The following is a 27354-nucleotide window of genomic DNA, read 5'->3' as shown; positions in this document are numbered from 1 at the left end:
CAAAACTCTGAACTCTCATAAGAAATGGGAAACAAGGGAACAAAACTACATCCAAAGACCATAGGGGAACTACAGAAACATCTGGGATCAGACCTAACAGACGAAGATATCAAGTTGTGGTACAAAGATTTTAAGGAGTCTTTGACGCCAGGTAAAGCACAGCTCACGAGGAAAGACTTTATTGAAGTGTACGATAAAATTTTTTCTGGGGATGCGAGAGAGTTCGCAGAGCACGTGTTTCGCACGTTCGACACAGACGGGAATGGAATGGTGGATTTTCAGGAATTTGTGGTGGGACTGTTTGTGTCCAGTTCTCAAGAGATGGACAAAAAATTGGACTGGGCCTTCCGCGTGTATGACATCAACGGAGATGGGTTTATCACCAAAGACGAGATGAACAAGATCATTACGGTAAACACCATGCGTATTTACCCTTTAAATGCAAGCCATCTGTTTATTTCTGATGATTAACAATGATCTACATCGTCGGAAACTCACGGTCAATATCGCATAAGCGTATGCGAGATTGACCGTAGGTTTCCGACAAAGACTGCTCTATTAGTACTCGCGGTTCTCGTTTTGATCTTTGCCTAGATATGCTTTCTTGTAGACTGGTCCGAAATTTAAGGTAGATTTGTTTGTGAAGCTGAACTCGACATGTTTCATAATCTGTAAACGATCAGCTTGTAAGATGCAAAAGATCGTGCTAGACTCCTGTAGGTTACTTCATACTAACCTTAGGTAACCTTGAGTACATGTATGATAGGTTAAGCAGGGGATATGTTCAGGATAGGTTCATGTGATATAGGCTATCTCCTTCTTATCCATGATTACCTGGAGTACACTGTATCCTAGGTTAAAGCTGAACACGATTCGTAAAAGGAATTTGTCCGCCATATTCTTTTATTCAGTCATTATATCTGGGCCCCTATTTAAGCCGTTCACTTCGTCACTGTTCAGTGTTATCAATTGTCACCTGTGTAGACGGACGTATGCTATATCACTCTCTACCATCGGGTCTGAGAGAGGAACGAACAACTCTGCAAAGAGATTGATGCTACAATAACATCAGCTATTGTAAAACACTCGGTAGCGACAAAAATCTTGCACGACAGGAGAGAAAAAAACATACAAGTGTTTCACAGGTCAGTGCAGTATACAAACAAACAAAATACACATCAACTGCTTTAAAATGTAAATAAAGGTAATGTAAGATAACCAGCAAGAACACGTGTCGTCCATTCCACGCCGGTACCCGTGACAATAAAACAGTCAGGTGTAACGAATGCGAAGGGTATACCCCAGTGCTGATCTCGAAGATAGTGAATCTAATATGGCGTATGCCTATTTATGCCGATTTGTGTTCAGCTTTTAGCTGGGAACAGTCTCGGGATAGGTTCATTTGATATAGTCTAGCTCATACCAACTCTTAACTAATCTTGAATGTTGTGTATTCTCATTGTAAGCTTATGAAAATATGTTAGCTAAAACTTATATTTAATATCCTGGAGTACTGTGATCTAAATAATTTTGGTGGAGTTTTTGTGCTATGAAGAGACCCAATCACAAAATTTGAAAATTTAAATTGAAGACAAATACACATTTTTTAAAGTTCGAATCGTCTCGAACCAATATTTTTCTTTAACCCACGAAATTTGACCCCAGAAAATAAGTGATTTTTCAGTACTTTAGGTTGGGCTCAATGGTTAGCTTGTGTTATGTTATTCATTTGTAGAAAGATTACCCCCCCCCCCCACCACCACCACCACCAAAAAAAAAAGGTGACAAATTGTCTGAGATAATACGGCGACCATAATACTAAAGAGCTCTTTCATGAAAATCATATTTAACCTTTCAGAATGTTTAGGTTTTAGTAGGCCTACTGTAGTTGTTATTAAGATATTTTCATTCAACTCTCTTGCTAAGTGTTAACAGTACGTATAATCTGTAACTCCTAGTTTTTGAAAGAGTTCAGGGCCTAAATGTATAGTTAACTTTAGAAATTATATACTTTAAGTGTTTTATCATATCGAAAAAAAAATGTTGTCTTTGGATCAAAGTTCTACCTGCATCGTCACTGCTAATAATTCTATGTTAGAACCTCAACGTTGCTGATTGGTCTCAAAAGTAGGTCTTAGACCATGAAAATAACATTTTCTTTCTGGGGATAATAGTTAATTTAAGTGAATTTAGGGATCATAAGCATATAATAAGGAATTAATTTTCTGCAATGGAAAATCAGTACAGGTATTAAACTGCTAGAAATTAAACTTTAACTGATAATTTTTTTTTATTCTGAGTTTCATCCCACTTTGCAGTCTATCTGTAAGATGACGACCTCCACCGTAAAGTCTGTAGAGGAGCTCACACATGATATCTTCTCTGACATGGACATAAATAGGGATGAGAAAATCAGTCGTGAAGAATTCCTGCACGGTGCCTCCAAGAACGACTTCGTTATCAAGCTACTGCAACCCGATCCCGACTCTTAACATTCCTTACAGAAGACAGCCACCATGAATGGTAATGGATACACGGTGTTTAAATAAACGCAGCAAAATAATATTTACATACCGTGTACAAAGAAACACTTGTCCTGAACAGCCAATAAAGGCACCCAAGTTCGGAGATGATATGTTGTGCCAAGTTTAAATCTATGTATTTGACAATTCTTTTTTTTTTCATGTTCCACTGCTACCGGGATCATCTCAATAGTTCAATTATGTGCAATGGTTTTCTTTGAATAGAAGTTTGAAATAAATATATTGGTGATCAAAGGAACTTCCTTGTTTGAAGGTGAACCTAATACATGTACTTTATTTTTTTTTATGCTGTGGAGCATAATTAAGCATAAGTAACTAGTAAATTATGGGGAATAAATCATTTGTAGACCATATGTATTCAAGTTTCTCAGTAGAGCTCTATCTTCGAACTTTAAATCTCTTTTGTTGAACAAATAAATACAAATAAAAAATTGGATTTTCAATTATGACAAAAAATAGCGTAAAAATATATATAAGACGATGCAACCATTACATTTTAATCATCTACCTAAACAAAAGCTCTGCCTGGGTTTTTACATGTATTACCACTCCATATATTTTAAATATGTACATGTAAATCCTAGAGAAGATTCAGAACACCATATATTATGTACAAGTTGCACTAACCAGGGCTAGAGAAATCATCCAATTTTTGCCTCGGCAGTTTCAGATTAAAAAAAAAAAATTAAATCCAATGGATTTAAACTTTTGCACCGTAAATATTTTAGAAATAAACAATTTTGCGGATCATTTAAGCTTGATTTACATTTTTAAAAAAGATTTTGCTTATCACCTTCCTATATTGTAAACAAAGGTTAATAAATATATTACTTGGTTGATGGAAGAAGTACCTTGAAATAAAATCGCAAGAAAGCGGTATGATTTGTGGCAAAAGAGCGAGCAGGATTTTTTTCGCGGAAAAACTATTGCGATTCGCGGAAAAGTGGATCAGAGGTTCATAAATCTGTGACATCTTGTAGAGAGTATATGTATGTTCACATATATATCTACAAGATACAATCAATAGTTTAATTTTGTAACAAATTAATTAAGCATATGGTATAAAACTGTAAGCATATGTACAAGAAAAGTCACAAAACCCTTATTCTGTTGAGAAATCGGTTAAATAAACAGACTGGAAGCCGGAAGAAATTTTCATTTTTCTCTTTACTGAATGTAATGTACAAACGCATGCAGACTAGGTGTACATGTCTAATTTGTGTTGTATAGAATCATTCAAATACAGCCAAAATAAGTTGTATACAAAAAAGGAGATCTTTCAATGCTACATCGCACAATAATGTATTTATTTTGTAAGATGGTTATCTGGTTACCGGGTAATTAACCACGTGTAGTATGCGACCGACAAAGGAAACGCGGCTTTCAGACGTTGGAGGCGGGTCAAATTGTATCCTGGGTATAATTGAAGTCTCTTACATAATATGTACATTAGTGAAATTACAGGGCATATATTTTGATTAAATTTTACCTGGAAATTGTATCGGATCTTATTTTCATCCAAAGATGGGGAAAAAATACAAAAGCATCCTGCTTTCAAAAAAAATGTGTGGTAATTAATTCATAAGTCCTTAATTGTATTGCTTATATGTAACGTCTTTATAAACTTCTTTATAAACACGTAAAAAGCATTTAATTTTCTTCCATCCTTTCTCGTATAGTTCATACACAAAAGAATGAAAAGTTGAAGATAATGAACAGTGATCGATCTAAAAAAAAATCTACAAACAGCACAAATCTGTGAACAGAGCATAAAATAAGACCCCGGAAATACAAGAGGTGGGATCAGGTACTTAGGAGGAGTAAGCATCCCCTGTTGACCGATCACAACCGCCGTGAGCCCCATGTATCACGTAGACGGAACTTTCCGAAATCAAATTTAAGAGGGCTGGGTGGTTGTGGCCATTTTTAGACTATATTGATCTCCTTTAGAAGAAGAGCTCCATATAAAGATATACAAAAATGATCAAATTTTAAAACTAACATGTATGAAATTTTTGTTTGCCAAATGATAGTTGACAGCTTAAGATATCATATCTAAAAAATTAAAGTTATATCTGATGGTTAATTTGTTGACCCCTAGCCTCCTTAATATAACAGTTGGTATGAATCACCCCAATCAGCCCAAATAAGTTCCAATGATAGGTTTTATTTGTTAACAAGGTCATTATACCGAACATAGAATTTCTGAAATGCTGACTGTAAACAAGTTTGTTGAAATCCCTGTAACATCAACTTAATTGTCAATAGCTTGCCTCGGCTTAAAAATTGATCGTACTCGGAGCATGCTCTTGGGTATCGAATAAGTTGGGAGACGTAAACACCATATAGCAAGAGATAGCGGAAAATTACTCCATAAATAAGGAACGTTGACGATGGAAAAGCTGAAGTCACATCGTTTGTCATATAATTTAGTTGTTAGTTGGTCCTTATCGTCAATATTCAGTAAAACATCCAAATATGAAACAGATGCGGCAGGTTCTGTAGTGTCTTTCATTTCAAGTTCGTTGTATATATCGAGACGACATATGAATAGAAGTAACTATTGTTAATTGATAAAACATCGTCAATATATCTGAATGTCGAGATGAAGGCCACAGAAAGTGTTTTATTCTTCTCATGTAGAAGTTTTTGAAAAAACTCTGCTTCATAGGACTATAAAAACAAGTCGGCTAAGAAAGGAGCACAGTTGATGCCCATAGAAATTCCCAACATTTTGTTGGAAGACCTGGTCTCTGAAGACTACATGTACATAAATGTTGTCAGTATTCCTTTAATATCAACTTCAGAGTACGTTTTGTATAGAATCAGAGTGATTTTTCACACAGAAGAAAGATTTTATAACATGCAGGTAGTATTCAACACTGACAATATTTGCTACAAAAGTGACAGTACCCATCATTATACATGTATATCAAGATTTATCAAATCTGATAGATATGATTTACGGGATTACAAATTCAGTGAAATTATTCCTCGCAGAGGAACAAGAATATATATGACCAAAAAGCGTACCGTATGGTAGAAATAAGTAAAATTGATCTACGTGTTGGCTATCGTCCACTGCTTACTGCCAACTGCCACATATATAGTTTAATGAATTTTCATATTCATGTAGATATTTATGTGAATTTTTAAAGAACATTACTTATTTTGGGAAGAAAGAGATATAAGTCTTTAATTTGGTAAAACTTATGTTTTTACCGGGGGGAGGGGGGTTAAAGACTAAAAACAGGAAAATAGTAATTTTATTACCAATTTCAAATGAAAGGAGATAACAAGTTCAAAAATCCATTACGGATAAACTTTTCTTTGCATTCAAACAAGTTTTAATGGCCAAATTGCCAATTATATTGAATTATATATATGTAAAATGTAGGCGGGGAGGGGGGGGGGGTCTTAAGTGGGGAGAGGTGGATGTCACATACGACAAAAGAACAAACTTTTAGAAGTGTCTTGAGTAACATTTGTTGGTATGTATATTTATTCTAGAAATATAAACTGAAAATTATGATAACATACTAGTAACTTTTGCCCAGTGTAAAATATCTTGGAATATCTTTCAGTATTTCTTTTTACCCAATGAAAAGTGCTTGTATTTGGGAATTTTTAAATGTGCCTTTAATGGCTAATGTTAGATCTGTAAAAACATTCGTGGTGGTGAAGGGGGAGGGGGAGGGGCCTCCCCACTAAATTTTCAATATGTACTATACAGTAGTGCTCCCTCAATAAGAACGCCTGTGACCTTTTTTAATTCCTTGTCAAGGATTTATGTTGGGTTGCCCCCCCCCCCCCCCAGTGAAATTGCTTCCTTGCCTAAGATCAACTGTTTTCACAAGGAGTAAAATGCCTTGTATTATTATTATTATTTTTTTTTTAGTATTTCTGATATAAATGCATATACCAACAAATATTACCCAAGACCCTACTGAAAGTTTGCTCTCTCCCATTTTTTCTGACGTATATCAGCCCCGTTTTCTTATTAAAAACTGAATATCTCCCCCCGCGGGCCGTCAAAAAAGCTATTGAATTTTTTGCATGAAAGACAATCTGGAAATTGGATGTTGGAACTGCTCTTTCCTCCTATTTATTCCTTCCTCGGCTTCACCGTTTAAAAATCGCCAATTTTTGTCATTATTTTAATCTATCATAGGGTTTATACTACGGAAGCCGGTTGGTGCCAGGGAGAAAAAATATTTTATCTGGCGGCCGCCAGATAAAAAGATCTGGCGGCCGCCAGATAAGTTATCTGGAGGCCGCCAGAAATTATCTGGCGGCCGCCAGAAAATTATTTGGCGGCCGCCAGATAAAATACTTTTCTACCTGGCACCTACCGGCTTCCGTATTATTCAATTACGTATACGTATGCGTATTATAAAGATATTAAAGATAACAAAACAGGCATGCAGTGTCATCTATGAGCAGTGGCAGTTGGAAGTAAGCAGTGAGCAGTAAGCAGTGAGCAGTTAAATCGTAAGGACGCTAAAGTCATTTTTGGCAAATTTTGCAAAATTTCATTGTCAGTAATAAATTAATAATAACACAACTACTGTTTCAAATATGTTGTAATACATATAGATTAAATTAATACTAGCAGAGGCCTTCTATACTTTGATATTATGAACTATATATGTATATAGTAATTAACATTAGTGCCACTCATTCATGCATTCATGCTTGTATGTTATTTTGTATCATTTATATTCATACATCTCAGTTGGGGTCTTTGTCTTAAATAAAAACTTGAAAACTTGAAACTTGTTGGAAGTAAGCAGTGAGCAGTTGGAAGTAAGCAGTTGGCTGTCGTATATGGAATTCCATATTCAAGAAATGATTTTTTAAAACAAAGTCGTTGATAAATAATGTAGCTAATACAAATTAAGTATTGCTCTGAACTTATGTGCAGATCAATTTCTCTCACGGTTTCTTCAGTTTTTTTTAAATATATCTTTTATTTAACTATTGCTCTCATCAACTGAATTAATGCGTGCATCCAGTAAATTATTGCTCTTGTTATTTCAATGATGTGCACATCAATGCATTTGATGAGAGCAAGACTTTCATATTTTTTACATATTTTTGATAGACCTTTTCGAAATTAGTATATGATTCTTTGTATCATGACCTTGAAATTTGACCTGCCTTTCAAAATATTTAACTTTGGCCATATCTTTTGCACCAGAAGTGAAAATCAAATAATATAAAACCTCTTTAAGCATGATGGGTGAATAAGACGGCATAGACAAAACGGCTCCAATATGCCATAAATCATTGCACCAAAAACGAATTAGACCTTACAGGGCTCTAATTGGCGACTAATTTAGTCGCCATGGCGCCTAAATTTTTTCCATAAGTCGCCAAATTGGCGACCATTTTAAATTGACTTTGTGATTGTCGAATTCCGGAACTTTTCACATTTTTAACAATTTTTTTGAAAAAAGCGAAAAGAAAATTTAAAGAAGAGGATATTATCCTTAGCAATGGAGATGTCGTTTTTTCTAAGGCACGTCATGGGTCCCTATACTCTATTTACTTTTAAAGTTGGTGCCTTAGAAAAATTGCCTGGCGACTAAAAATTGCATTGGCGACTAAATTTTTTGATAAGGCGCCAGCTGGCGCCTAAATTCCAGAGACCACTTAGAGGGCTGGGGGTCGTAACATAAAGCTTGCTAAGTTTTTGACTTAAGTAGGGTTATAAGTATGTTTTAGGTGCAATCTTAAGGCCTGCCTAAGTATTACTTAAGTATGTCTTAAACCGTTACATAAAACGGACTTAGCTAGGTCTTAGCTAAGTCAAGCTTATGTTCAAAATATTTTTTATGAATCATCCTAGTTTCTTTTTCAATTTATTTATACAATGTATATATATTTGTAAAAATGATTTAGTTACGTTTTTAATTACACATATAATAAAGTTGACCTCCTCACCTAACGGTTTTAGCTAGGTTAGATTAGATTTCTTATTAAAAGTATATAATTCTGTTTATTCTGAATATTTGAAAAATAATTATATTGCACGGTCACAAAGCGGCACTAGTAGTTCATTGTAAATGCGTGAATATTGTTTATCACTCGAGACTGCGATGTTTTGTTAACTGTTTGTTGTTAACGTTATTCTTTTGTTTTGACGAATGTTGACTTGCTTTCAAATTATCATTCTCGAAGACATGGCACGATAACCGAACGTCTATGTACTTGAAATTGAAACTCTAATAAAAAAAGTACAAAACAATACTATATGTTGATTTTTTTCCCTCCCATATCAGCAAGCAGAGACTGCAGACGTTTTATGATATACTTATTTACAATTTAATGAAGGATAGAAAAGAAGCGTGTGTGTTTTTATTATTTTTAGAAAACTATTTTTCGTATATCTCCAACTTATCAACAACTCTCTTTCTCTCTCTCAAACGGAAGTGAACCCTGTCTAAATCCTCGCTTGTTGCGTTCTACATTCAATTTAATTTACAGACAATCTTTATTAGTTTTCTTTAATTCACAGCCAATTTTTAAAATCTATATTATCACATTTTCATTTTCAGTGAACAAAAAAAATCCATGATTACTGTATACAATTTAATTATAATGATTAGTGTTTATAACCTAGGTCCCACTAATATTTCAGACGTATCCCAAAAATAATATTTTGCATTTACATGTATGTCATTTAGAGAGTGATATTGGAATCAGTGATCACCCTCCCCCCTCCCCCCCCCCCCCCCGACGAAAAACTAAAATTCTTATACCAGTATATTACATAGAGAAAGAGAAAATTATTTTTTAATGCATAATATAAATAGGGAAATGTTTTAACATTGAAAGTCAACCTTAAATATTTCTAAATATATGTTTAAGAAAGTTAAGACATACTTAAGTCACCTCTACCGGCCGCCTAAGTTTTGCTAAGATTGTCAAATCTTAGCACGTTTCTAGTTACGGTTTTAAGTTTAAGACTGTACTTAAGTCCTACATAAGCATGGTCTTAGACTTAAGTACCCTTTATGTTACGACCCCCTGCCTTAAAAGCGGGGACCAAAATTCACTGAATTTGCTTGTCTCGGCATCTGATAGCTAACCATTAAAGTAATAGTATCACTTACTAGTATTTGCTCGTAATGACTTATAGTAATGGTGAGTACTCTACTCTAATAAAAAGGGAGATGGGGGATTGACTTATTCTTGGCAGTATCCCCTTGTTCAGTTTTCCTAATGAACTCGTGTCAAATTATTTGATGTAAATCAGTTGCTAAACTTTGGTAATCTGTTGCCTATATCTTCACAGTTTTGGCAGATAAATTTATGTAGTATGAATATTATAGCAAATCATATACTAGTACTTTTTTAAAAACATAAAACATATGGAACTGAAATTTTGCACATGTATTAGACTCCAGGGCTACTGAAAAATATCCGGATCACTGATCTAGCATTTGAACTCGAATTTTGACTGATTTTTCAGAAACATTTCACTGCACTCAATATTTTAAAGAAAACAAAAACAGGGTTTTTAGCAGTTGTATTTACGGTGCCTTGGCTTAATAGTGTCAAATCACGTTTGTTTTATCATTTGGATCTTTCTCCTTCTTTTGTTTCATGTTTGTAAAGCCGTTTTGCTCCTCCGGGGGCCCAGATTGTACTAAAAAAAATCTTTTATCTTGTATCTTGTATAAAAAAAAACTCTCTCTTCAGTTCAGTGTATATTTTATATTTTGTGAAAATCAATTCTTTTAGAGTTTTTAAAATGATCATTTTGTGACCTTGAGTTTCATCTTTTCAATTCTAAAGGGGGGTGGGGGTGGGTGGGGGAACAAGAACACATTCTATTGGTCAATTGTTTTATTATTATAGTACTAGAACATTTCAATATATACACAGTGTACATTAATTACCAAAATAAATTAAATGCAACAGTCTCATAAATGATACATCATATTTACTTGCAGGTGTATATCAAGTACAATGATAATGAATACATAACTTAAATATTCAATAAAAACTGGACATGTAAAATTTCTCCAACTTTCTACACCAACCCCCCAATAATCACATTTTACAACTATTGATCCCTGTGTGTAGACTGAAAGGAAAGTGTAGTAAGTATGACAATTTGATTTTCAACAATGTCTATATATAGCAAAAACTTCCCAACCCTGTTCTCTGTTAACATAAGCCCAGCGAGGTTCTAAATAGACCAAGTACTGTATCAGTGAAATGATATAAAAAATAATAATTATAATGATGTTATTCACCACTCCCCATTTCCATTTGAATACACAAGATATTCATCTTATAAAAGAAAAATAAATAAGATATTCTATAACACTAGAATATGTGTGCGATATACTTAATGGGGAGTGCCATTGTCACAAAAAATTCATCACAATTCATTGTTGAAAACACTGGATAATGCTTTACATGAAATCAACTTGTAAAAGTTACCTGGGCTGTGTTCAAGATTGTAGCAGCTAATATTGTCACTAGATGCTACCTATTATCTACATGTAGCTCTATTGAGCACACTGCTTGCCACTACATTGTAAGTGGCAGATTATGGATTTAAAAAAAAAAATCAGAAATAATTAATTTTCTAACAAGGTAAGATGAACTGAAGTGAAATTGTATGTGAAAATAGACATTTATTTCCCTAAGATAGAGTTTGTTGTCTGATGCAAAGTGACAACTTTGGTGGCCAACTTTGATTTAAAGCATCAATTACATTTATTTTAGCTTTTCCTACATTATGTTTAGGTTCGCATATTATTCCAAAATCTAAGGTTTTATGTAGAACTACTTAGCTGCTATGATCTTGAAGATTTAGATGTTACCAGGGGTCATGAACTATTGACTTTTTTTTAACAGTCAACCAGTCCAAGTTAATGCCTACTGGTATGTTAGACACTGGTCACTTATTTATGAAACCCACTGGTTAACCCCCAATTTTAGATTACAGAGGAACGTCCATACAATATATAAGACCTTTTCACCCACACATAATATTCAGTCATCTGAAACCCTAACTATTTAACTGTGAAGTTAAAATTTCACCAAGGTCATCTTATGTCCTTTGTGCTCAGTAAAAAAAATTCCAACATCAAAATATCTCAAAATTCTCGTTTCTCGTTCAAAATACAACACATTCTCTTATACTGAGTGATGCAACAATGACAGATTTTCTCTTCTCTCTGTCACATGCATTTTCCAAGTGTTCCTGATATTTGCTTCCCTCCTTATTAGTAGAGAAATATATCAGAAGCATTTGGCTAGCAAAGATATGTCACCTATGGTAAAAGTGTATTTCTGGGTAATTTTTGCGCATTTGTAAATTGAACACAGTCTTCCCTATAAACAGTCACATTTTCATTTGCAATTCCATCGCTCTAGTTTCCCTTTATAAAACTGTAAACAAACTGTGGGCAAGGGAGGAGTCTGTTCATTGTCGCTAGGCAACAAGGGATCAGATAAAGTATCATTGGTAGGAATGTCCTGTGAAATCAGAACAATATGTAGCATTTAATCATCATAAGCAACCAAGTTCCATCCAATTAAAGTGTAATATCATTAAAAATTAGGGGTGAAACGATACACCTCCTACACGGTTCGATACGTATTGTATAATTTTGTCTCGGTTCGGTTATTTTCGATACGATACATTTTGATAGAAGGAAACAAATTCTACGTTGTTTTATGCTTTCTTTTTCTAAATCTAGTCACATATTTTACGAATTTTATTTGAAAATTGACTAGAAGAAATTGATTAAAATCGTTTGACTGTCAAAAATTATTTTACAAGCTATCAGTCATCAAAAATTTACGTTTTCTATACTTATTTATTCTGAGTAACGTGTTATACCTTATGCCAAACCCGACTGAATAACGATCCCGACCGAAAAATGAACCGAACCGAAAATTAGAGATTTTGCACCGTGTATCAAACCGAGAAAAAATACCGCGGTGCATCGATACCGCGGTGAACCGTTTCACTCCTATTAAAAATCTAATTTAGCCATGTTTATGAAACTTTTTAGCATTGAGTTCAAAACTATGACAAAAACCGTACCTGATACTGGGATATAAAATTAAGCAGTCTTAGAGAAAGCTTCCTACTGGAATGCAATAATTCTTGTAAGCTGAAAAAAAGATACGATTAAAAACACTGAATTAATAATCACTGTAAAAATATATACAGATATGTATATTTGACAATCAATAATCATGTGAAGGCACTTACCCTTCTTGTTTAAACAGGCCAAAGTTAACAACCTTTGAACAGATTTCTTTGTTGAGATAGGAGTCAAACAAAGGAATGCCAAAATAACAGTCCAGTAACGCCCAATCCTCTTCCTTACTCACATCACATGACACTTGTTTCTTACTGAGATCTAATTTTAGATTACGATTTAATGGCTGTGCAATTGAATTCTCTTTTGGCTCACTTTCTAATTCAAGCATGTCAATTTCCATGGCCAACACATCAGCTGACTGCTGGTCCTTGACCCCATTGCAAGGTTCACTTATTTCCTCATCATTAAACACATCTACATCGTAAAAATCCTCCTCGTGGTTGTCTTTCCACACTGTCCGGCTTTCCTTGCCTGTGTTTAGCAGGGTGATATACCCACAAGTGTTTATTAAGTCAATCTTTAGAGAAATTGTTTGTATTGCACTATGTTTCTGGTAAGCACCACTTGAAAAATCACCTGCAATTTTTTTTTTTCAGTTTTAGTCTTTTTCCCAGTTGATATAAATATAATCTATGTAAGATATTTATATGTATATTTTACCTAGAATATGTACTGTATGGGGGGAAAATAACTCACTGTGTAAATTACTTTTTAGTTATAACTGAATTCCAATCAGCAGATAATGACCTGTATTTATCAGGAACCAGCGAAGCTATATCATCTATTTCTTTGGTTTTATTTATCAGTGTGTAACAAACAAAACCTCGGGCACTGATGTGTACTTGTTTTTATAGACATTATGTGTTACTCAATTTTAATTATTTATTTATAAATGTTATAAACTTACTCTGCAAAAATGTTTAATTTTGTCCACAATTTATTGGCAAATGCATAAAACATACAAAATTCCTTATTTTTTAAACATTACCGCGGATCACGGAACAAATCCGCCAGGGGGTTTGAAAGTTATTTTCCATGCTACAACCTATTAAGCATGATTTGAACGCTTTATGTTATTCTAAACTCCCTAAGTATTGTTTATGTAGTGAATACATCCTGCTGATGGACATTGAGTCATTGTGAATGAAACATTAAATACAGATTGAGTTGTCATTCTTGCTACACAATGTTTATAAAGCAAACAAAGGGAATTAACTTTAATACAAATTCCGAATTCTTCAAACTGTGGTCACGTCAGTGGAGAGAAAAACATGAAAATATAAACTTAAAAAATTAACCTCCTAACAGTATTACATATTCACAGATATAATGTAAATAAACATACATGATCAGGTATTCTGAAATAAATCATGATCTTTTTTTCATATTAAACTGTTTAATATACATGTACATGTACCTGATACTTCCTTTTCAAATGGGAAGGCCACTGTGACTGTTTTTCCTTCAGACTGCCACCCATGTGCCTGTATCAAACAAGAATTAAATTCTAAGAGAACGGTCAACAGAGTATCATATAATCAGTAAAAACAGCCGAATAAGGAATAGTGTAACAAAAATCCATTTTCAACATGATCACTTTGCATGTTACAAATACACACATGTAGATGTTTTTGGAATCAAATTAACAAGAGGCCCAAGGGCCTTAATGGTCACCTGAGTACAAATCAACAATTTAGAGGATCCATAGAGTACTGTAAACCAACTTTTATTTCGCGTCATCTTTTATTCGCGATACGTCAGTTTAAAATCAATCCGCAACAATTAATTTTCATGACTCAGGAAGCATTCTCTATAAGTACAAAGCAAAATAAATCTTTCGCGGTGATTACTATTCGCAAGTAAAAGTAGATAGCAAAACATATTTCTCGCACGCGAATAAAAGTTGGTTTACAGTATAAAATACATGTAATTATCAAAGGTGAATGGCAAAGGGGAATTACTTCACTCAGTAGAATACAAATTAATAGAGCCCTGCCCAGGACCAGAACACTTGACCAAATGGTTTAGATGTTAAAAAATCTGGTAAAAATACCCTTGCTTATTAAAACTTTTACTCTGTTTGCCTCCGATATGCCCAGGAATAGTGAAGATTTCAGAGAAATAATGCATTTTCTCTACAGTTTTAACACAGCCCTATCCTAACGCCAGAATCGATGACTTCTTAAGAAGAGGTACCCTCATCATCATAACTATGCAATTAGATGAAGATTTTTAAAGAATCCACACATTTTCACTATATTATCAATAGAGCCCCCCCTCCCCCTCTCAAGAAACACCAGAACCATTGACCCTGGGAACACAAGTTTTAAAAATTTTGTAAGAAGCACCCTAGTTCATCATAACTATGCAGTTTGTTTAAATGCTCAATACTCAGGAGTAGAAAAGAATATTTTCAAAGAAATTCTGTATTTTCACTATATAATCAATAGATCCCCCCCCCCCCCTCCTTTCACCAGAAGCCCCGACCCTGGGGCCATGAATTTCAGCACTTTGGACGAGGCATCCTTGCTTATCATAATCATGTACTTCATTTCTTTAAACAATACCCAGGAGCAGAGAAGAAGATTTTCAAAGAATTAATGCAATTTTACTATATAATCAATAGAGCCCCACCCTAACACCAGAACCCTGGCTAAGGGGCCATGAAATTCAAAATTTTGGAGGAGGCTCTTGGTGAGTGACTCAGGTGACCTAAAAAGTTGGAGATCAAGGGTAAGTTTGCTAGAAGAATGAGCAAAAACATTTTTCATGGTTTTCATGATTAGGGGAACATTTGATTTTTGCCTTATCAGCTGAACCACAGTCTTCTGAATGAGCAACAGCATCATTCTGCATTTTTGTTGCTCAGGTTTCTTAGTTACCTGAACTAGAACAGCTGAGTGTGTGAGAGCATCATTCAGGGTCAGAAGAATGTTTGATGTTGCTATAACACCTGGATCATGTCCCCATGTTGTCACCAATAATCTGTCATAATCCTGCACAACAACAACAAAATGTATGATAACAATCACCATGAAAAATGATATGTTATTTGAGAATAAATTTCGAAATATGATTGCTGATTTTCCTTTACAAAGATATCAACTTACATAAAACATTTTTGGAAGTCTACGTAATTTAGTTCCCTTCACAAGTAAAAGACTTGGTGGACCACAGCCAGATATATGATAAGTATACAACTTAAACCACACAGAGTTTACCTGAAATATACAGTTCAAAATTAATTTGTACAAGTGCTACATGTGTTTATAGTTTTATCAGTTATTGTCTACATTGGTCATACAATGACAAGGTTCACATATTAATTTTGTGGAACTTTTTTTTCTTTCATAATATGCAAAATTGTTACAGATATGCAAAGTATGTCACTGAATATCACACAAAATTACATTAAAAGTATAAAACAAAGATAAGCAATGTGATTCAGAGCTATTTTGGTTGACAAACCTCTGGAATGGCTGGTCCTATGTGTTGGGGTACACAACTACTGACTGGACGAATCTCATAACTCAATGGTGCCATCGATACAAGTAAACTATTCATAAATAAAAGAAAACAAATTTTAATTGTCACTAATTTAACATACATGTAACATAGATTATATTCTAGAAATATTGTACCTATAAATATTGGCTACATATAGGTTATATATATCTAGTTACATTGTACCTGTAATTCCGGTTGAGAACCCTGGCTCTGGTTGCAGCGTCCAAACCAAGCAGACTCTCACATCTGATCAAGTCCACTGCCAGGCCGTTACCATTCTCAGTGTCCATGTTTAACTCTTTGTTGTATCGAAGAAAGCGGACCGTGTCACGCAATGTCAGAGCATGAACGAAATATCGCCTGGCCTCACCTTCTGCTTCCGAACCAACCTAGTAAGGGGTCACATTTAGAATGCATTCAAGTAAGAGTACCATACACATATCTTCATTCAAAATTATAATGATCATAAAAGTATTCCAACTCCATAGCATGTTAAACACCTACTTACTTTTTCAAGTTCAGCTAGGAAGCTATCTAATGATTCATCACTAAGCTTTCCAACTTCAAACATAGTCACAGCATGACTTTTTAATCCCTAAAATTAAGGATACCATGTTCAATTTCAAAGTTGTGTATAAAACAGTCAGCTTTTTTGTCAGCAAAATTTACCGTTCAATTCAAAATTTTACCTGGATTCTCTGAATCAGAAAATGTAAAACTGAATGTCAACCAAAGGCCTTACCGGAGACAGATTCCCCATCATAAGGAATGCTGTTAATGTTGAGTCAAACAGGAAAGCAATTCTTCTGGTAGCACCACTGGTAGGACTTGTGTCCTCTAAAATATGGTAAGGTCACATACAGTTTTAAAAGAATTTTTAAAATTTCAGAGTAATATTCAAAATTACAAGGGTATTTCAAATTTTGTTTCTAATTTCTAATTTCTCTTTTATCCTAAATGTTGAGAGCGAGTAACAGAATCAACCAACAGCAAAATTTCCCAGTATTTAAAACATTCAATGACTAGCACATCAAATCTACAATCTTTAGTATTCTAAATGTTTGGAAAATATCCATATTCTGTAACCACAATCTCCATTTACTTCTGGAATCCTGTTAGAATTCTGTGATTGTTAAATAAAACCTTGACTGGCCTTACCCATAGCTGTCTCCAGAGCACTCTTGTTAGCCTGGTTGTTTGTGTCTTGAGATACCGGGTTTTTGTTGGCCTCCAGCAATGCCTCTTCTGATGTCTCATTCCAGTCTAAAATTATCTGGTCCTTGGTCATTCTAAAAAATCAAATGTTTATGATTTGTGTAGGTAGTAAATCTTAACTGGGAGTCTGTGTGAAAACTTTTTTCATGAAATGGTACTTGCAAGTAAATTAAACATTTTTTTAAAAACAGATAAGCTCTGTAAATAAGTTTTTGTAATGTCAGTTTTTCTTGTAATTCCTCCATTTAAATTTTACATTAAAGTCTTATTTATCAGAGTTACTTTTTATTGGTTGGCTGAATGTTTATCCACGAAGGATGAAGATCTTCGGCATTAATATTTTCTGCTCCTTTTTTCTTAGCAAACCCAAGACGGCAGTACATAGATATAGCATTCTGCAATAAATAAGGTTACCATGTGCAAAAGAACAAGTCCTACACTGAGGTTAGATCATAATTCAACTAAACACAATCAGTAACATTATTATCCTCAATTCTCATATTTAGCAGTAAATACATGTACCTACCTTTACTAATTCAGAGTCAATCTGCAGAACATGGGCAAGCTGAAAATGGAAAAATATTTAAAAATGAGGGTTTCTTTTTAAAAAAAGGAAAAGCTATCACATCAAACAATCAGACATACTAACTCTACTGGTCTACAGTTAATATGCAAACTAAGGCTAGTAAGATTCTTTTCCTTCTTTCTTTTTAATTACTCCCGCCCCCCCTTTTTTGTAAAAAAAAAAAAAAAAAAAAAAACTCTAGTTGCCTTCACTTATCAACAATTTACTATACAGACAACCAATTCTGCAGGATTTTTTTCCTGATGAAGGAAATCTACTATAAACTTTTATTTTAATATAAAAAAATCTAAGAAATATGATGAAGAAATTAAACTATTTTCTTCAAGCTGTGAATTAATTCAAATTGGAACATGAAAATTACATTGTTTGTTCACTTCTTTGTGCAAAACAAACAAAATATTTTCAATGCCGGTAATTCAAATTTGTAGTACCCTGTACTCTTATTCTGGCATATCTTAAACTAAAGCAAAATGTACTAATTTTCATTCAAAATCTGACAAGGAGTAACCTATCATAAACAGACAGAATGGAATTTTAACAATGAATAAGATCACGACAATAAAGTAACAGGCATGGTCTCCTCGTTTTTGGCTCTTACACTGTATATGATATCAAGGTACTGATCCTCTTAAACACCCAATTTTACGTTAACGCCCCCAAAATCTACCTAATTCAAGATCAATAATATACCGCCTGTCCATCATCGAAAAACAATAGCTACTGATTTGATTGACAGGCCAGCTACCCGTGCTACCTAATAATCTGAATTTGCAGGTTTTGAAAATGATCGCCTGGTCACACGTCAAACACTTTCATGTACCGCGTGAAAAGTCGCTTTGTATATACACTCGGGTTTAAAAAATATCAAGTCGCTGTTATATCGGTTGGTCATTTTATTGATATAATTAAGAATAGATAATTAAACCTTGAATTCATGATATTATTTTTTTCAATCTCCACTGCTGTTTGGTACTATTTAAAAGCGATATGATGTCCATGTCCAAAATAAATGTAACTCTTTTATGAAGAAAAACTAGCGACTCGATCTTTTTCAATTACTGCCTGGGACTTGGATCCGGAGAGGAACAGAGTTCCCGTAGCAGCTAAGACCAATAATTCTTCCGACCCCCTTTAACCTTTGCTTAGATTTTAGTAATCACCGTAATGCCCCTGTCGTCCCTGCATTTTGGTCACAGAAACTCAATGCGAAGCCCGCCAATTAAAATCATGACAAAATAAAATAGAATGTATAAGAAAAATATTTAGTGTTAACGGCATGAATTACGAAAGATTCCTTTATCACATGCTTTATCTTTGCATATATATATATATACGAATAGTGATCGATCTTTATTAAAGTCTTACAAACAATACAAATCTGTGAACATGGACCTTCGGAAATGCTGAATATTTTGGACAACATTGTTGGCACCGGAAGAAAAAATAAATACATTCCGATTGTGGTAAAAATCCACATGCCGGATAAAGAATGAGTGCACTTTAGAGTGTCATTTGGAACCTTTTTAACCACCCATTTTAAGCCTTGAATTAGACTATATTGCTATATTAATCTATGATTGTTGTGCATACATATGCGTTTGATATTTATACTTTGAATTTTTTGTTTAACATATTTCTATAATTCCACACAACGTCATTGAAAAGAACATGTATAAGCCTTAAATTACGGAAATTTGAACTTGACCACTTTCGAATTTAAGGTACTCGCAAATGGGTGGAGATATTTAAATCGCATGGAAGTGGAATGTAAACATTTGCACATTATTTTAAGATTGATTCCACAGTATGAATTTAAATGGAGAGAGAGATTGTGTAGTTTCATGATTCACACAAATATTAAATGATTCATGGCCATACATATTGATCATTTTCATGATTCGTATCCATATGTTTGCTACCTAGCACTGAATCAGCTCAATCATAAGTTTTGGTATATATATGTATAAAAAAAAAAATGCCCCCCTTTTTTTTTTAACTTTAGCTTTATCATTTTTCGTTTTATATGCTGAATGTTTTTCAATTCAAAGAATGAATGTATGTTTTAGGATAGATTCACATTTACATGACTTCGATGTCACACTACATTTAATCGTTATTCGCTGTACATGTGGTACGTATAGTAATACAAACATGGGTAGTGAAACAATTAAAGTATACATGTATGTAGTACTCACGGTGATACATATTTTATTATATGCATGTATAGATAAATAACATTCGGAAAAGAAATATAAAATTTTAACTAAAAATTTGATTTGCTAGGTTAATTTAATTTGTAATTTAACATTTTTTTGACGGAACAAGTATATTAATTTTGATACTAAAAACCATGGTCAACAAAAATTCTACAACGTTACTATGTCGATAATCACTCACTTATGTCTTCAATATCAGTTTCATTTCGGCAATCCAAATATTGTAAGGTATGATACTAGTGTTTAGGGATGTGTCTGTAGATGCCTGCAGACCATAATACGAAAGGCGACATGAGCTAGCACAGCTACCTACAAATCGTGCACCTGATCTGCACTGGCAATACAAGAATTTCGTCCAAAATACCAAGCAAAAAACACAATTTAGTGAAAGAAGACAAGTTACTTTAAGACCCTAATAAAATTCTTTGATATTTTGAAGTTGTTGAGGCCAGTACACACAGTGAAATTTGTAATATAATGCAAGTACATGTATTATATTTGTATTATAATACTTTCCTGTACACACGCTTATACATGTCATATAAGATTGTTAAGAGACTTTAGGTATTTCTATGTGTTTCCCTCGCAATATTTTTTTCTTTCTCTCTCTCTATCTCTCTCTCAATAATGGAAAACGAGGTTCTGTTAGCAGTATCTGTTATCATTACGTATTATGCACTGCATTAAAACTGAAAAGACCATCATATAGGAAATAGCGGCGGAACACTCGTACATATAGTTGGTGCACATAATGCATCGCTAGATGAGGTGCAAAGAGAAAACTCCATAAGTTATAAAAACTTCTTTAGAATAGATAATGCAGCATTTGAGCAACGTTTATAATTACATGTGGTTACTCCTTTTGATCTCCTTAATATAAAACATATTTTTACTGCTAAAGTCGACCATTATTTACAATGTGCTTTTTTGTTATGATAAAAATAGGATGACCCTAATGTGAATACTTTTGATTGGTTTAAAAATGAAAGGTAAGTTAAGACTTGCATTAAGAAATAGAGCATTGTCCTGTTCTTAATACCATTTTATAAGATTCGACAAATCTTATGATTTACTGTATTAAAAGGCTATACATTGTAAGATTTTGTACTTAAATACAAATGTACATATCCGTGTGTACTGTCCTGAAGCCGATTGACAGACACAATGAAAGCATATCGAACAGTGGAATGTCACGTGAGTAAAGTGATTATAATATCAAACGGGTCAAAATAGGTTGACACTCGGTGACCTGTTAATTTAGTAGCTAACTCGATCGTAGTTTGGAGAATTTTTCAAAAAATTACATATGAGCCGCATATTGTCCAACATTGCCCTTTGGATATGTATAAGTTTAGATCAAAATTCACATTCTGTGCAAATGAGACGAATGGACAAGTTGTGGCTCGATGTAAACAATGTCATTGAAAACCGGTATGCATATGAATAACAATGGAAATGTGACAAAACTGCTAGACCTCCGTCGCAAAAACCAGTGTCGTTCGGCGTTATTTAACATTTCCATGTGATATAATATATCAAACCCTGCTCTTGAAATATTGTTTAATAATTCTGATTAAAAAAGTTTATAAATTTCGGAAATTTATTTCTGGCAAAGCACCGGGACCCAACTCTTATAGCTTAAGTGCACTGATCCTTTGATAAATGGAATTTTTTAATTTCAATATTCATACTTATTTAATAAATTTATATTAAAGTTTGTTTTTTTTTTGCTCAAAATTAGACACGAAACGCGTAATGTTGACTCTGATTACCAAAGACAGACTTCCTGTGTAATGCAACGTGTATAGGGATTTTGACACTTTGAGTATTGGGGGTCTCCAGGTAAATAACACAAGTACTGCCAAGACCACTCCCCCTCCTCAGGTAACCATACGGTAAAAAATTGGGTTTTTAAGCAATGACATTATTATACAATCTTCATCCTCTGTGTATTCTTACCTCCGATACCGCTGTGTGTTCATCAATTGAGACAAATATCTTATACAGCAAAGTTTCCAGGTAGTCACCAAGGACACGATTCATAACGAATCCCTCCAGAGGCGGCACTGTTAACAAATAATGCTCATTACACACAGGTTCTTGATAATCTATTTACAGATGTGAAAACCTCTTTAAGTTTTCCAAGTTTTTATATCATACACAAATTCTAATTTATGAAAATTGCACACTTCTGCTATACTTTGTAAAGTGAACCTACCTATTATACAATCATCATCCTTTATAGGAACATTAAGGTAGATTAACCCCTTTCTATAGAGACCTGTAAAAAAAGAATTCACTTTTATTGAAAGAAAAAACCTCCAATTATGAAACTATCATTAAAGTAAGAACAATACATGTATAGTACAATGCACAGTTTATACAACTTTTACATTTCTACATATATAGAAACCTTTGCTTTACTGGAAAAATCCCTTGTTATGAACACAGATTAAAAGAAACAGTTATCAACATGTACATATATCTTTCATAATTTGTAAAATAATTTTATTGGTTGTGGTAGTAGGGGTGAAACGATACACCTCCTTCACGGTTCGATACGTATTGTATAATCATGTCTCGGTTCGGTTATTTTCGATACGATACATTTTGATAGAAGGAAACAAATTCAACGTTGTTTTGTGCTTTCTTTTTCTAAATCTAGTCACATATTTTACGAATTTTATTTGCAAATTGACTAGAAGAAATTGATTAAAATTATTTGACTGTCAAAAATTATTTTACAAGCTATCAGTCATCAAAAATTTACGTTTTCTATACTTATTTATACCGAGTAACGTGTTTTACCTTATGCCAAACCCGACTGAATAACTATCCCGACCGAAAAATGAACCGAACCGAAAATGAGAGATTTTGCACCGTGTATCAAACCGAGAAAAAATACCGCGGTGAATCGATACCGCGGTGAACCGTTTCACTCCTATGTGGTAGTGTAAATAAAATAAGAGCACAAGAACTAACTTTGTATAATCTTGTAGTCCATCTCCCCGGCGAGCTGGCAGCTCTCCTCACTGTCTATTATAGAATCTATCACATTCTTCTCTGATACAGAGCACATCTTTAAAAAGAAATAAAGGGAGTAATTTAAAAGTAAGCTTAAATTTTAGATATACTTTTTCTTAAGCACCTTCATGTACTAACAATGATGTACTAACTCATTCTCATCATTTCACAATAACAAATTTCAAGAATCTAAAAGATTTAAGAAAATTATACATGTATAAAAACATAAAATTAATATAAAGTACCAATACCACATATGCAATCTCTATGGGGAAAAAATGTCTTTAATCCAGAAGTCTCTGATGAGACTGTAGTTCTACAGGATTGTACTTAAAAAGTGAGTGCAAAGCTGCAGTTGGACTAATACTTCTGTTTAGTTTAGCCTTTACAGAATAATATCTTGAAGTTTTCTAAACTTATCCCAAGTTTTAATAAAATCAAACCAAAACTGTAAGGAACAGAAAATTGTGAAAGATTTTTCATAGAATATTTTTTTAGTGTGCTTCAATGTTCAAAAGGATTTACTGTAGGCAAAAACAGAATTGAATTAAGCTGGGAAAAAAGCACTAAATGAGCATTAATATTGGAAGTTTAAAATCTAATGACCTTGACATCTTCTTCTGTGATGTAGCCTACATTCACTAGCCACCAGTGCTCAAAGGTCACTGTTTCTACTGGTTGGGCTGGTAAGAGGTCTTTCGGAGGCTTTCGCCGAAAAAATTTCTGGAAATAAAAAAAAATACTTATTGTCTGTTATTACTTGTGTACCAAAAATTCTACTAGTAGTTACTTTTTGAAGAATTATTTTATCATATAACTCTAATATTATCATACATATACAATAAAAACAACACATGATATAACTGACATGACTAAAAAGATAAGAAAAAGCTTGGATGAAATTTGAAATAAATTAAAAATATGAATGTACTGGCTGAAAAATTTTGATAAGTAAATAACTCAAGAATTTTTTTTTGTAATATTTTGTATCCCTATAGGAGGTATATATAAATTTTACAGTTATAAATATATCTTACCTTTGAGGATCTACATTGGTTCATTAAATCAATGTACTGATTACGACCAATTCCTAAAAGTCTTAAGCCTAAAATAAAGTAAAATCAATATCAAATACATAATTTCATTTTAAAAATTGTTTGCAGTTAAGCACATTCAATTCAAATACATGTAATATTATTAATGATCAACAAAGTAATTTTATAAAGTTATTAAACATTGCAAAATTTTTTTTTTAACAGATCTAGAAATTCACCTGAACCTCATATACATGCCAGCATTATGCTTTTTTTTTTAAAAATTTTTAAATTGACAATAACTTCCTCAATACTTGGTTAATGTTTCCTGCCTATGTTAGCTCTTCATTGCGCTATCTGAAATCTTAATAACCTGTAAGTGCCCAGAAATAGTTCACGAGGTACAAGAAAACTTTTTCACTTCAGAAAAAAGTTAGAACTTACAGTCTGCAGCAGTGAAATTTGGCAGAGAATCATAGCTCTTCTCCTGAGTCATGATGTCAGACATCATATTGATGTAGTAGGTGAACGGAGTGACCCTTAACCCCTTGACAATGACATCAGACAGGTGGTAGGGGTACAGCATCAGATGCTCCTGACTGTAATGCATCAAGTCTTCATAGTATCGCCTCTCATCCTTCCTCACTGTTCGAACTAAATTGCCTTTATAGCGCAACTGATTCTTAATGCTAAATTGAACAATAGCTTTGTCATATTCTCTCTGTGAATTACCAAGAATCTGCAAATAAGAAAATGTTTCATAAGAAATAAATGAAAAGAAACAAATTTTATCATAAAATACAACACCTCTTATTTTACAATGCAATGCATGACTTCTGGTTTGATTAAGCACTTTCTTGACAAGCACCAGTGACAAGACAAACAAAATCTGAGATAAACTATAGTATGTTAGATGATCATCTTATAAACGAATTAAATTAACTCTTTCTCCTGATACTATAAACGTGGGTAATCTCCCGAAGACTGTAAGAGGATATCCTATAGTCAGTAATTACTTGTTTGATGGCTGCTGGTAGTTTTTGCCATGAGTTGTTCAATCTGATCTGGTTTTCTACGTCTGAATTCATGTCGTCTGTTGATTTGGATGGTCAGTAAGCCTCTCATCAGTCATTATTTTCTTATCATATGATGATATATCCACCACCCACAATTTCCAGCTGACATGTTGGAAGTGTGCTATCAGGAAGCGAGTAATAGAACAAGTCATTTGATTGGTTGATCATGAATCATAGTCGAATCAAAATTTATCTTCCTTATGGCGTTCGGAATAAAGATTGTTTACAAATGGCTACCTGAGAACCTCGAACGAATGTTTTGATTGTAAGGTGAGTTAAATTTACATATATATTGGAAAAAGAATCAAATCAAGTAGTTTGAAAATTTAAAGTAAACTGTTATTTGATCTATTTAAATGAGTTACTGATTTTATTGACTTTCACACTGAATAATGGATTGAATGGTTTTTGTTTCCGTTAACAGTGTAATGCTTGATAAAGCCATTTCAATACCATATATATTTTTTTAAAAAATAAGAAATAGAAGTTGCAAGTATTTGACTACTCATAGTTGTACTATGGACTATTTAAAAAGCAATCCAAATCAAACATCGTCCAAACATTGCCGCTTTAGAACACTTTTAAGCAAAAGATGTATTTCTGTTGTTTTGGTAAATATGTAACAGGAAAGGAGAAAATGGCTGGACCGGGAATCGAACCTTGGGATTCTGCATCACTAGTCAGGTGCAGTGGCGGATCCAGAAGTCCATGTGGGGGGGTTTTGAGGCCCGTAGGGCCGAAGGGGGAGGGCATGGGAGGGGGTGTCCCCCTCCCATAGGTGGGGGTTTGGGGGGCCTCCCCCGAGAAATTTTCTTTAAAAATGGCTCCAAATGGTGTATTTTCCAGCATTTTAGATTGAATTAGTTAGTTTTTGGCCACTTTTTTCTAGTTGTTTTTCAAGACCGACCTACCCAAATTTTCAAGAAATTGAACAAAAAATTAAAATTTTGGGATTATTTTTAACTGCCATGTTAACTTGAAAAATGAGACTTTTCTAGAGAAAAAATTAAATGTAAAATCTGATAAAATTAGAAATATCCCCATTTGCTATATAATATCCAATTCTTCATTTTAAAATGCACATCCAACACACTGTCGCATGTGAAGCTTTGTCTACCAAAATACAACCGCATGATACTAAGAAAATTCGAATTCTGTGTAGAAACCCTAATTACTCTTTTCAACTACTTGACTATACTGTTCATATACCAGGGTAATTTGCAATATAAACAAATAATGATATTTCATATTGAAGAATAAATATAAATTACTTTTGGAAATAATTGGAATTATTGCTTATTCATGTGGGGGGGGGGGGGATTGGGTAATTATAATTTCTAACATAAATGCACTCTTTAATTCTACTTTTTTTTAACCCACTTACCTGCCCAATGTTTGAAAAAAAGTCTTGAAAAACAATGAATAAAAAAGTGGCCAATTTTTGTTTTGACAGGACCTCTACTTTATACATATCAGTTTTACCACAATTCATTATACGAAGTTGTAACCTTAGTTGGGTTTTATTCAACATCATTCAACTGTAATTTTAAAAAAGATGCAAATCTTTTGCTTTTTAAAATTGCATTGTAACTTCCATCTACAAAAGGAATACTTTCAATGTGCTTTTTGGTACAGGTCACAACGTAAACAACTAGTATGCGTCCCTGATGTATTAATTAATTTTTTTTCCTATTAAATAATAATCACAGTTTATTCACGTAGTTCAATAAAGTAATAATCAATTTATCGAAGAAAGAAGAAAATTCTCGAAACAATATTACTTTAGCGATACCAAAACAAAACCGTAATAACTATGCAGTTTTGGTTGTTAGTGTATGACGTTGCGTCATCACTAGCTGCACGGACTATCATGATCTCTGCATGTACAGTACGTACTGTTGATTACCTGTGTATTGTGTGCGCTCAAGCGGAAAGGGATTTCGCATGGTGGCTGTATATTTCACCTCTTTGTGTAAAATAATGGGCTTGGGTAGAGTCGCATTTATGCAATATA

General features: G+C 33.6%; 2 protein-coding genes across 2 annotated transcripts; one reads left to right on the top strand and one right to left on the bottom strand.

The window, feature by feature from the left end:
- Positions 1 to 2781, top strand: LOC133190187 (neurocalcin-delta-like). The gene is made up of 2 exons (XM_061325675.1): positions 1 to 411; positions 2319 to 2781. Exons 1-2 carry the CDS (start codon positions 25 to 27, stop codon positions 2490 to 2492), a joined length of 561 nt encoding a protein of 186 aa, XP_061181659.1. The 5' UTR covers positions 1 to 24; the 3' UTR covers positions 2493 to 2781.
- A 7632-nt stretch (positions 2782 to 10413) lies between these two features.
- Positions 10414 to 25469, bottom strand: LOC133190173 (protein FAM91A1-like). Its single transcript, XM_061325656.1, has 20 exons — positions 25281 to 25469; positions 24709 to 25003; positions 24268 to 24335; positions 23837 to 23953; positions 23189 to 23285; positions 22425 to 22487; positions 22166 to 22272; positions 17931 to 17969; positions 17687 to 17799; positions 17348 to 17478; positions 16932 to 17026; positions 16698 to 16784; positions 16373 to 16578; positions 16151 to 16238; positions 15793 to 15903; positions 15565 to 15678; positions 14100 to 14166; positions 12790 to 13258; positions 12619 to 12688; positions 10414 to 12044 (listed from the first exon to the last, which is right to left on the bottom strand). The coding sequence occupies exons 1-20, from the start codon at positions 25350 to 25352 to the stop codon at positions 11919 to 11921; spliced, it is 2535 nt and encodes an 844-aa protein (XP_061181640.1). The 5' UTR covers positions 25353 to 25469; the 3' UTR covers positions 10414 to 11918.
- Between the last annotated feature and the right edge of the window lie 1885 nt (positions 25470 to 27354).

This window comes from Saccostrea echinata, unplaced genomic scaffold (assembly GCF_033153115.1).
Source record: "Saccostrea echinata isolate AGI-Se365-2 ecotype Australia unplaced genomic scaffold, CSIRO_AGI_Sech_v1 ptg000022l, whole genome shotgun sequence".
Classification (NCBI taxonomy): Eukaryota; Metazoa; Mollusca; class Bivalvia; order Ostreida; family Ostreidae; genus Saccostrea; species Saccostrea echinata.
This window is presented reverse-complemented; position numbering and strand designations above follow the sequence as displayed.

What these genes read in the sequence shown, in the direction of transcription:
- LOC133190187 (XM_061325675.1), top strand. Translation starts at nt 25, where the DNA reads ATGGGAAACAAGGGAACAAAACTACATCCAAAGACCATAGGGGAACTA. An exon ending in AGATGAACAAGATCATTACG is followed by an intron (nt 412 to 2,318) that starts GTAAACACCATG and finishes CCCACTTTGCAG; the next exon opens with TCTATCTGTAAGATGACGAC.
- LOC133190173 (XM_061325656.1), bottom strand. Translation starts at nt 25,352, where the DNA reads ATGAATTCAGACGTAGAAAACCAGATCAGATTGAACAACTCATGGCAA. An exon ending in TACCAGCAGCCATCAAACAA is followed by an intron (nt 25,004 to 25,280) that starts GTAATTACTGAC and finishes TCTTATTTGCAG; the next exon opens with ATTCTTGGTAATTCACAGAG. An exon ending in AACACACAGCGGTATCGGAG is followed by an intron (nt 17,970 to 22,165) that starts GTAAGAATACAC and finishes TTCCATTTTCAG; the next exon opens with CTTGCCCATGTTCTGCAGAT.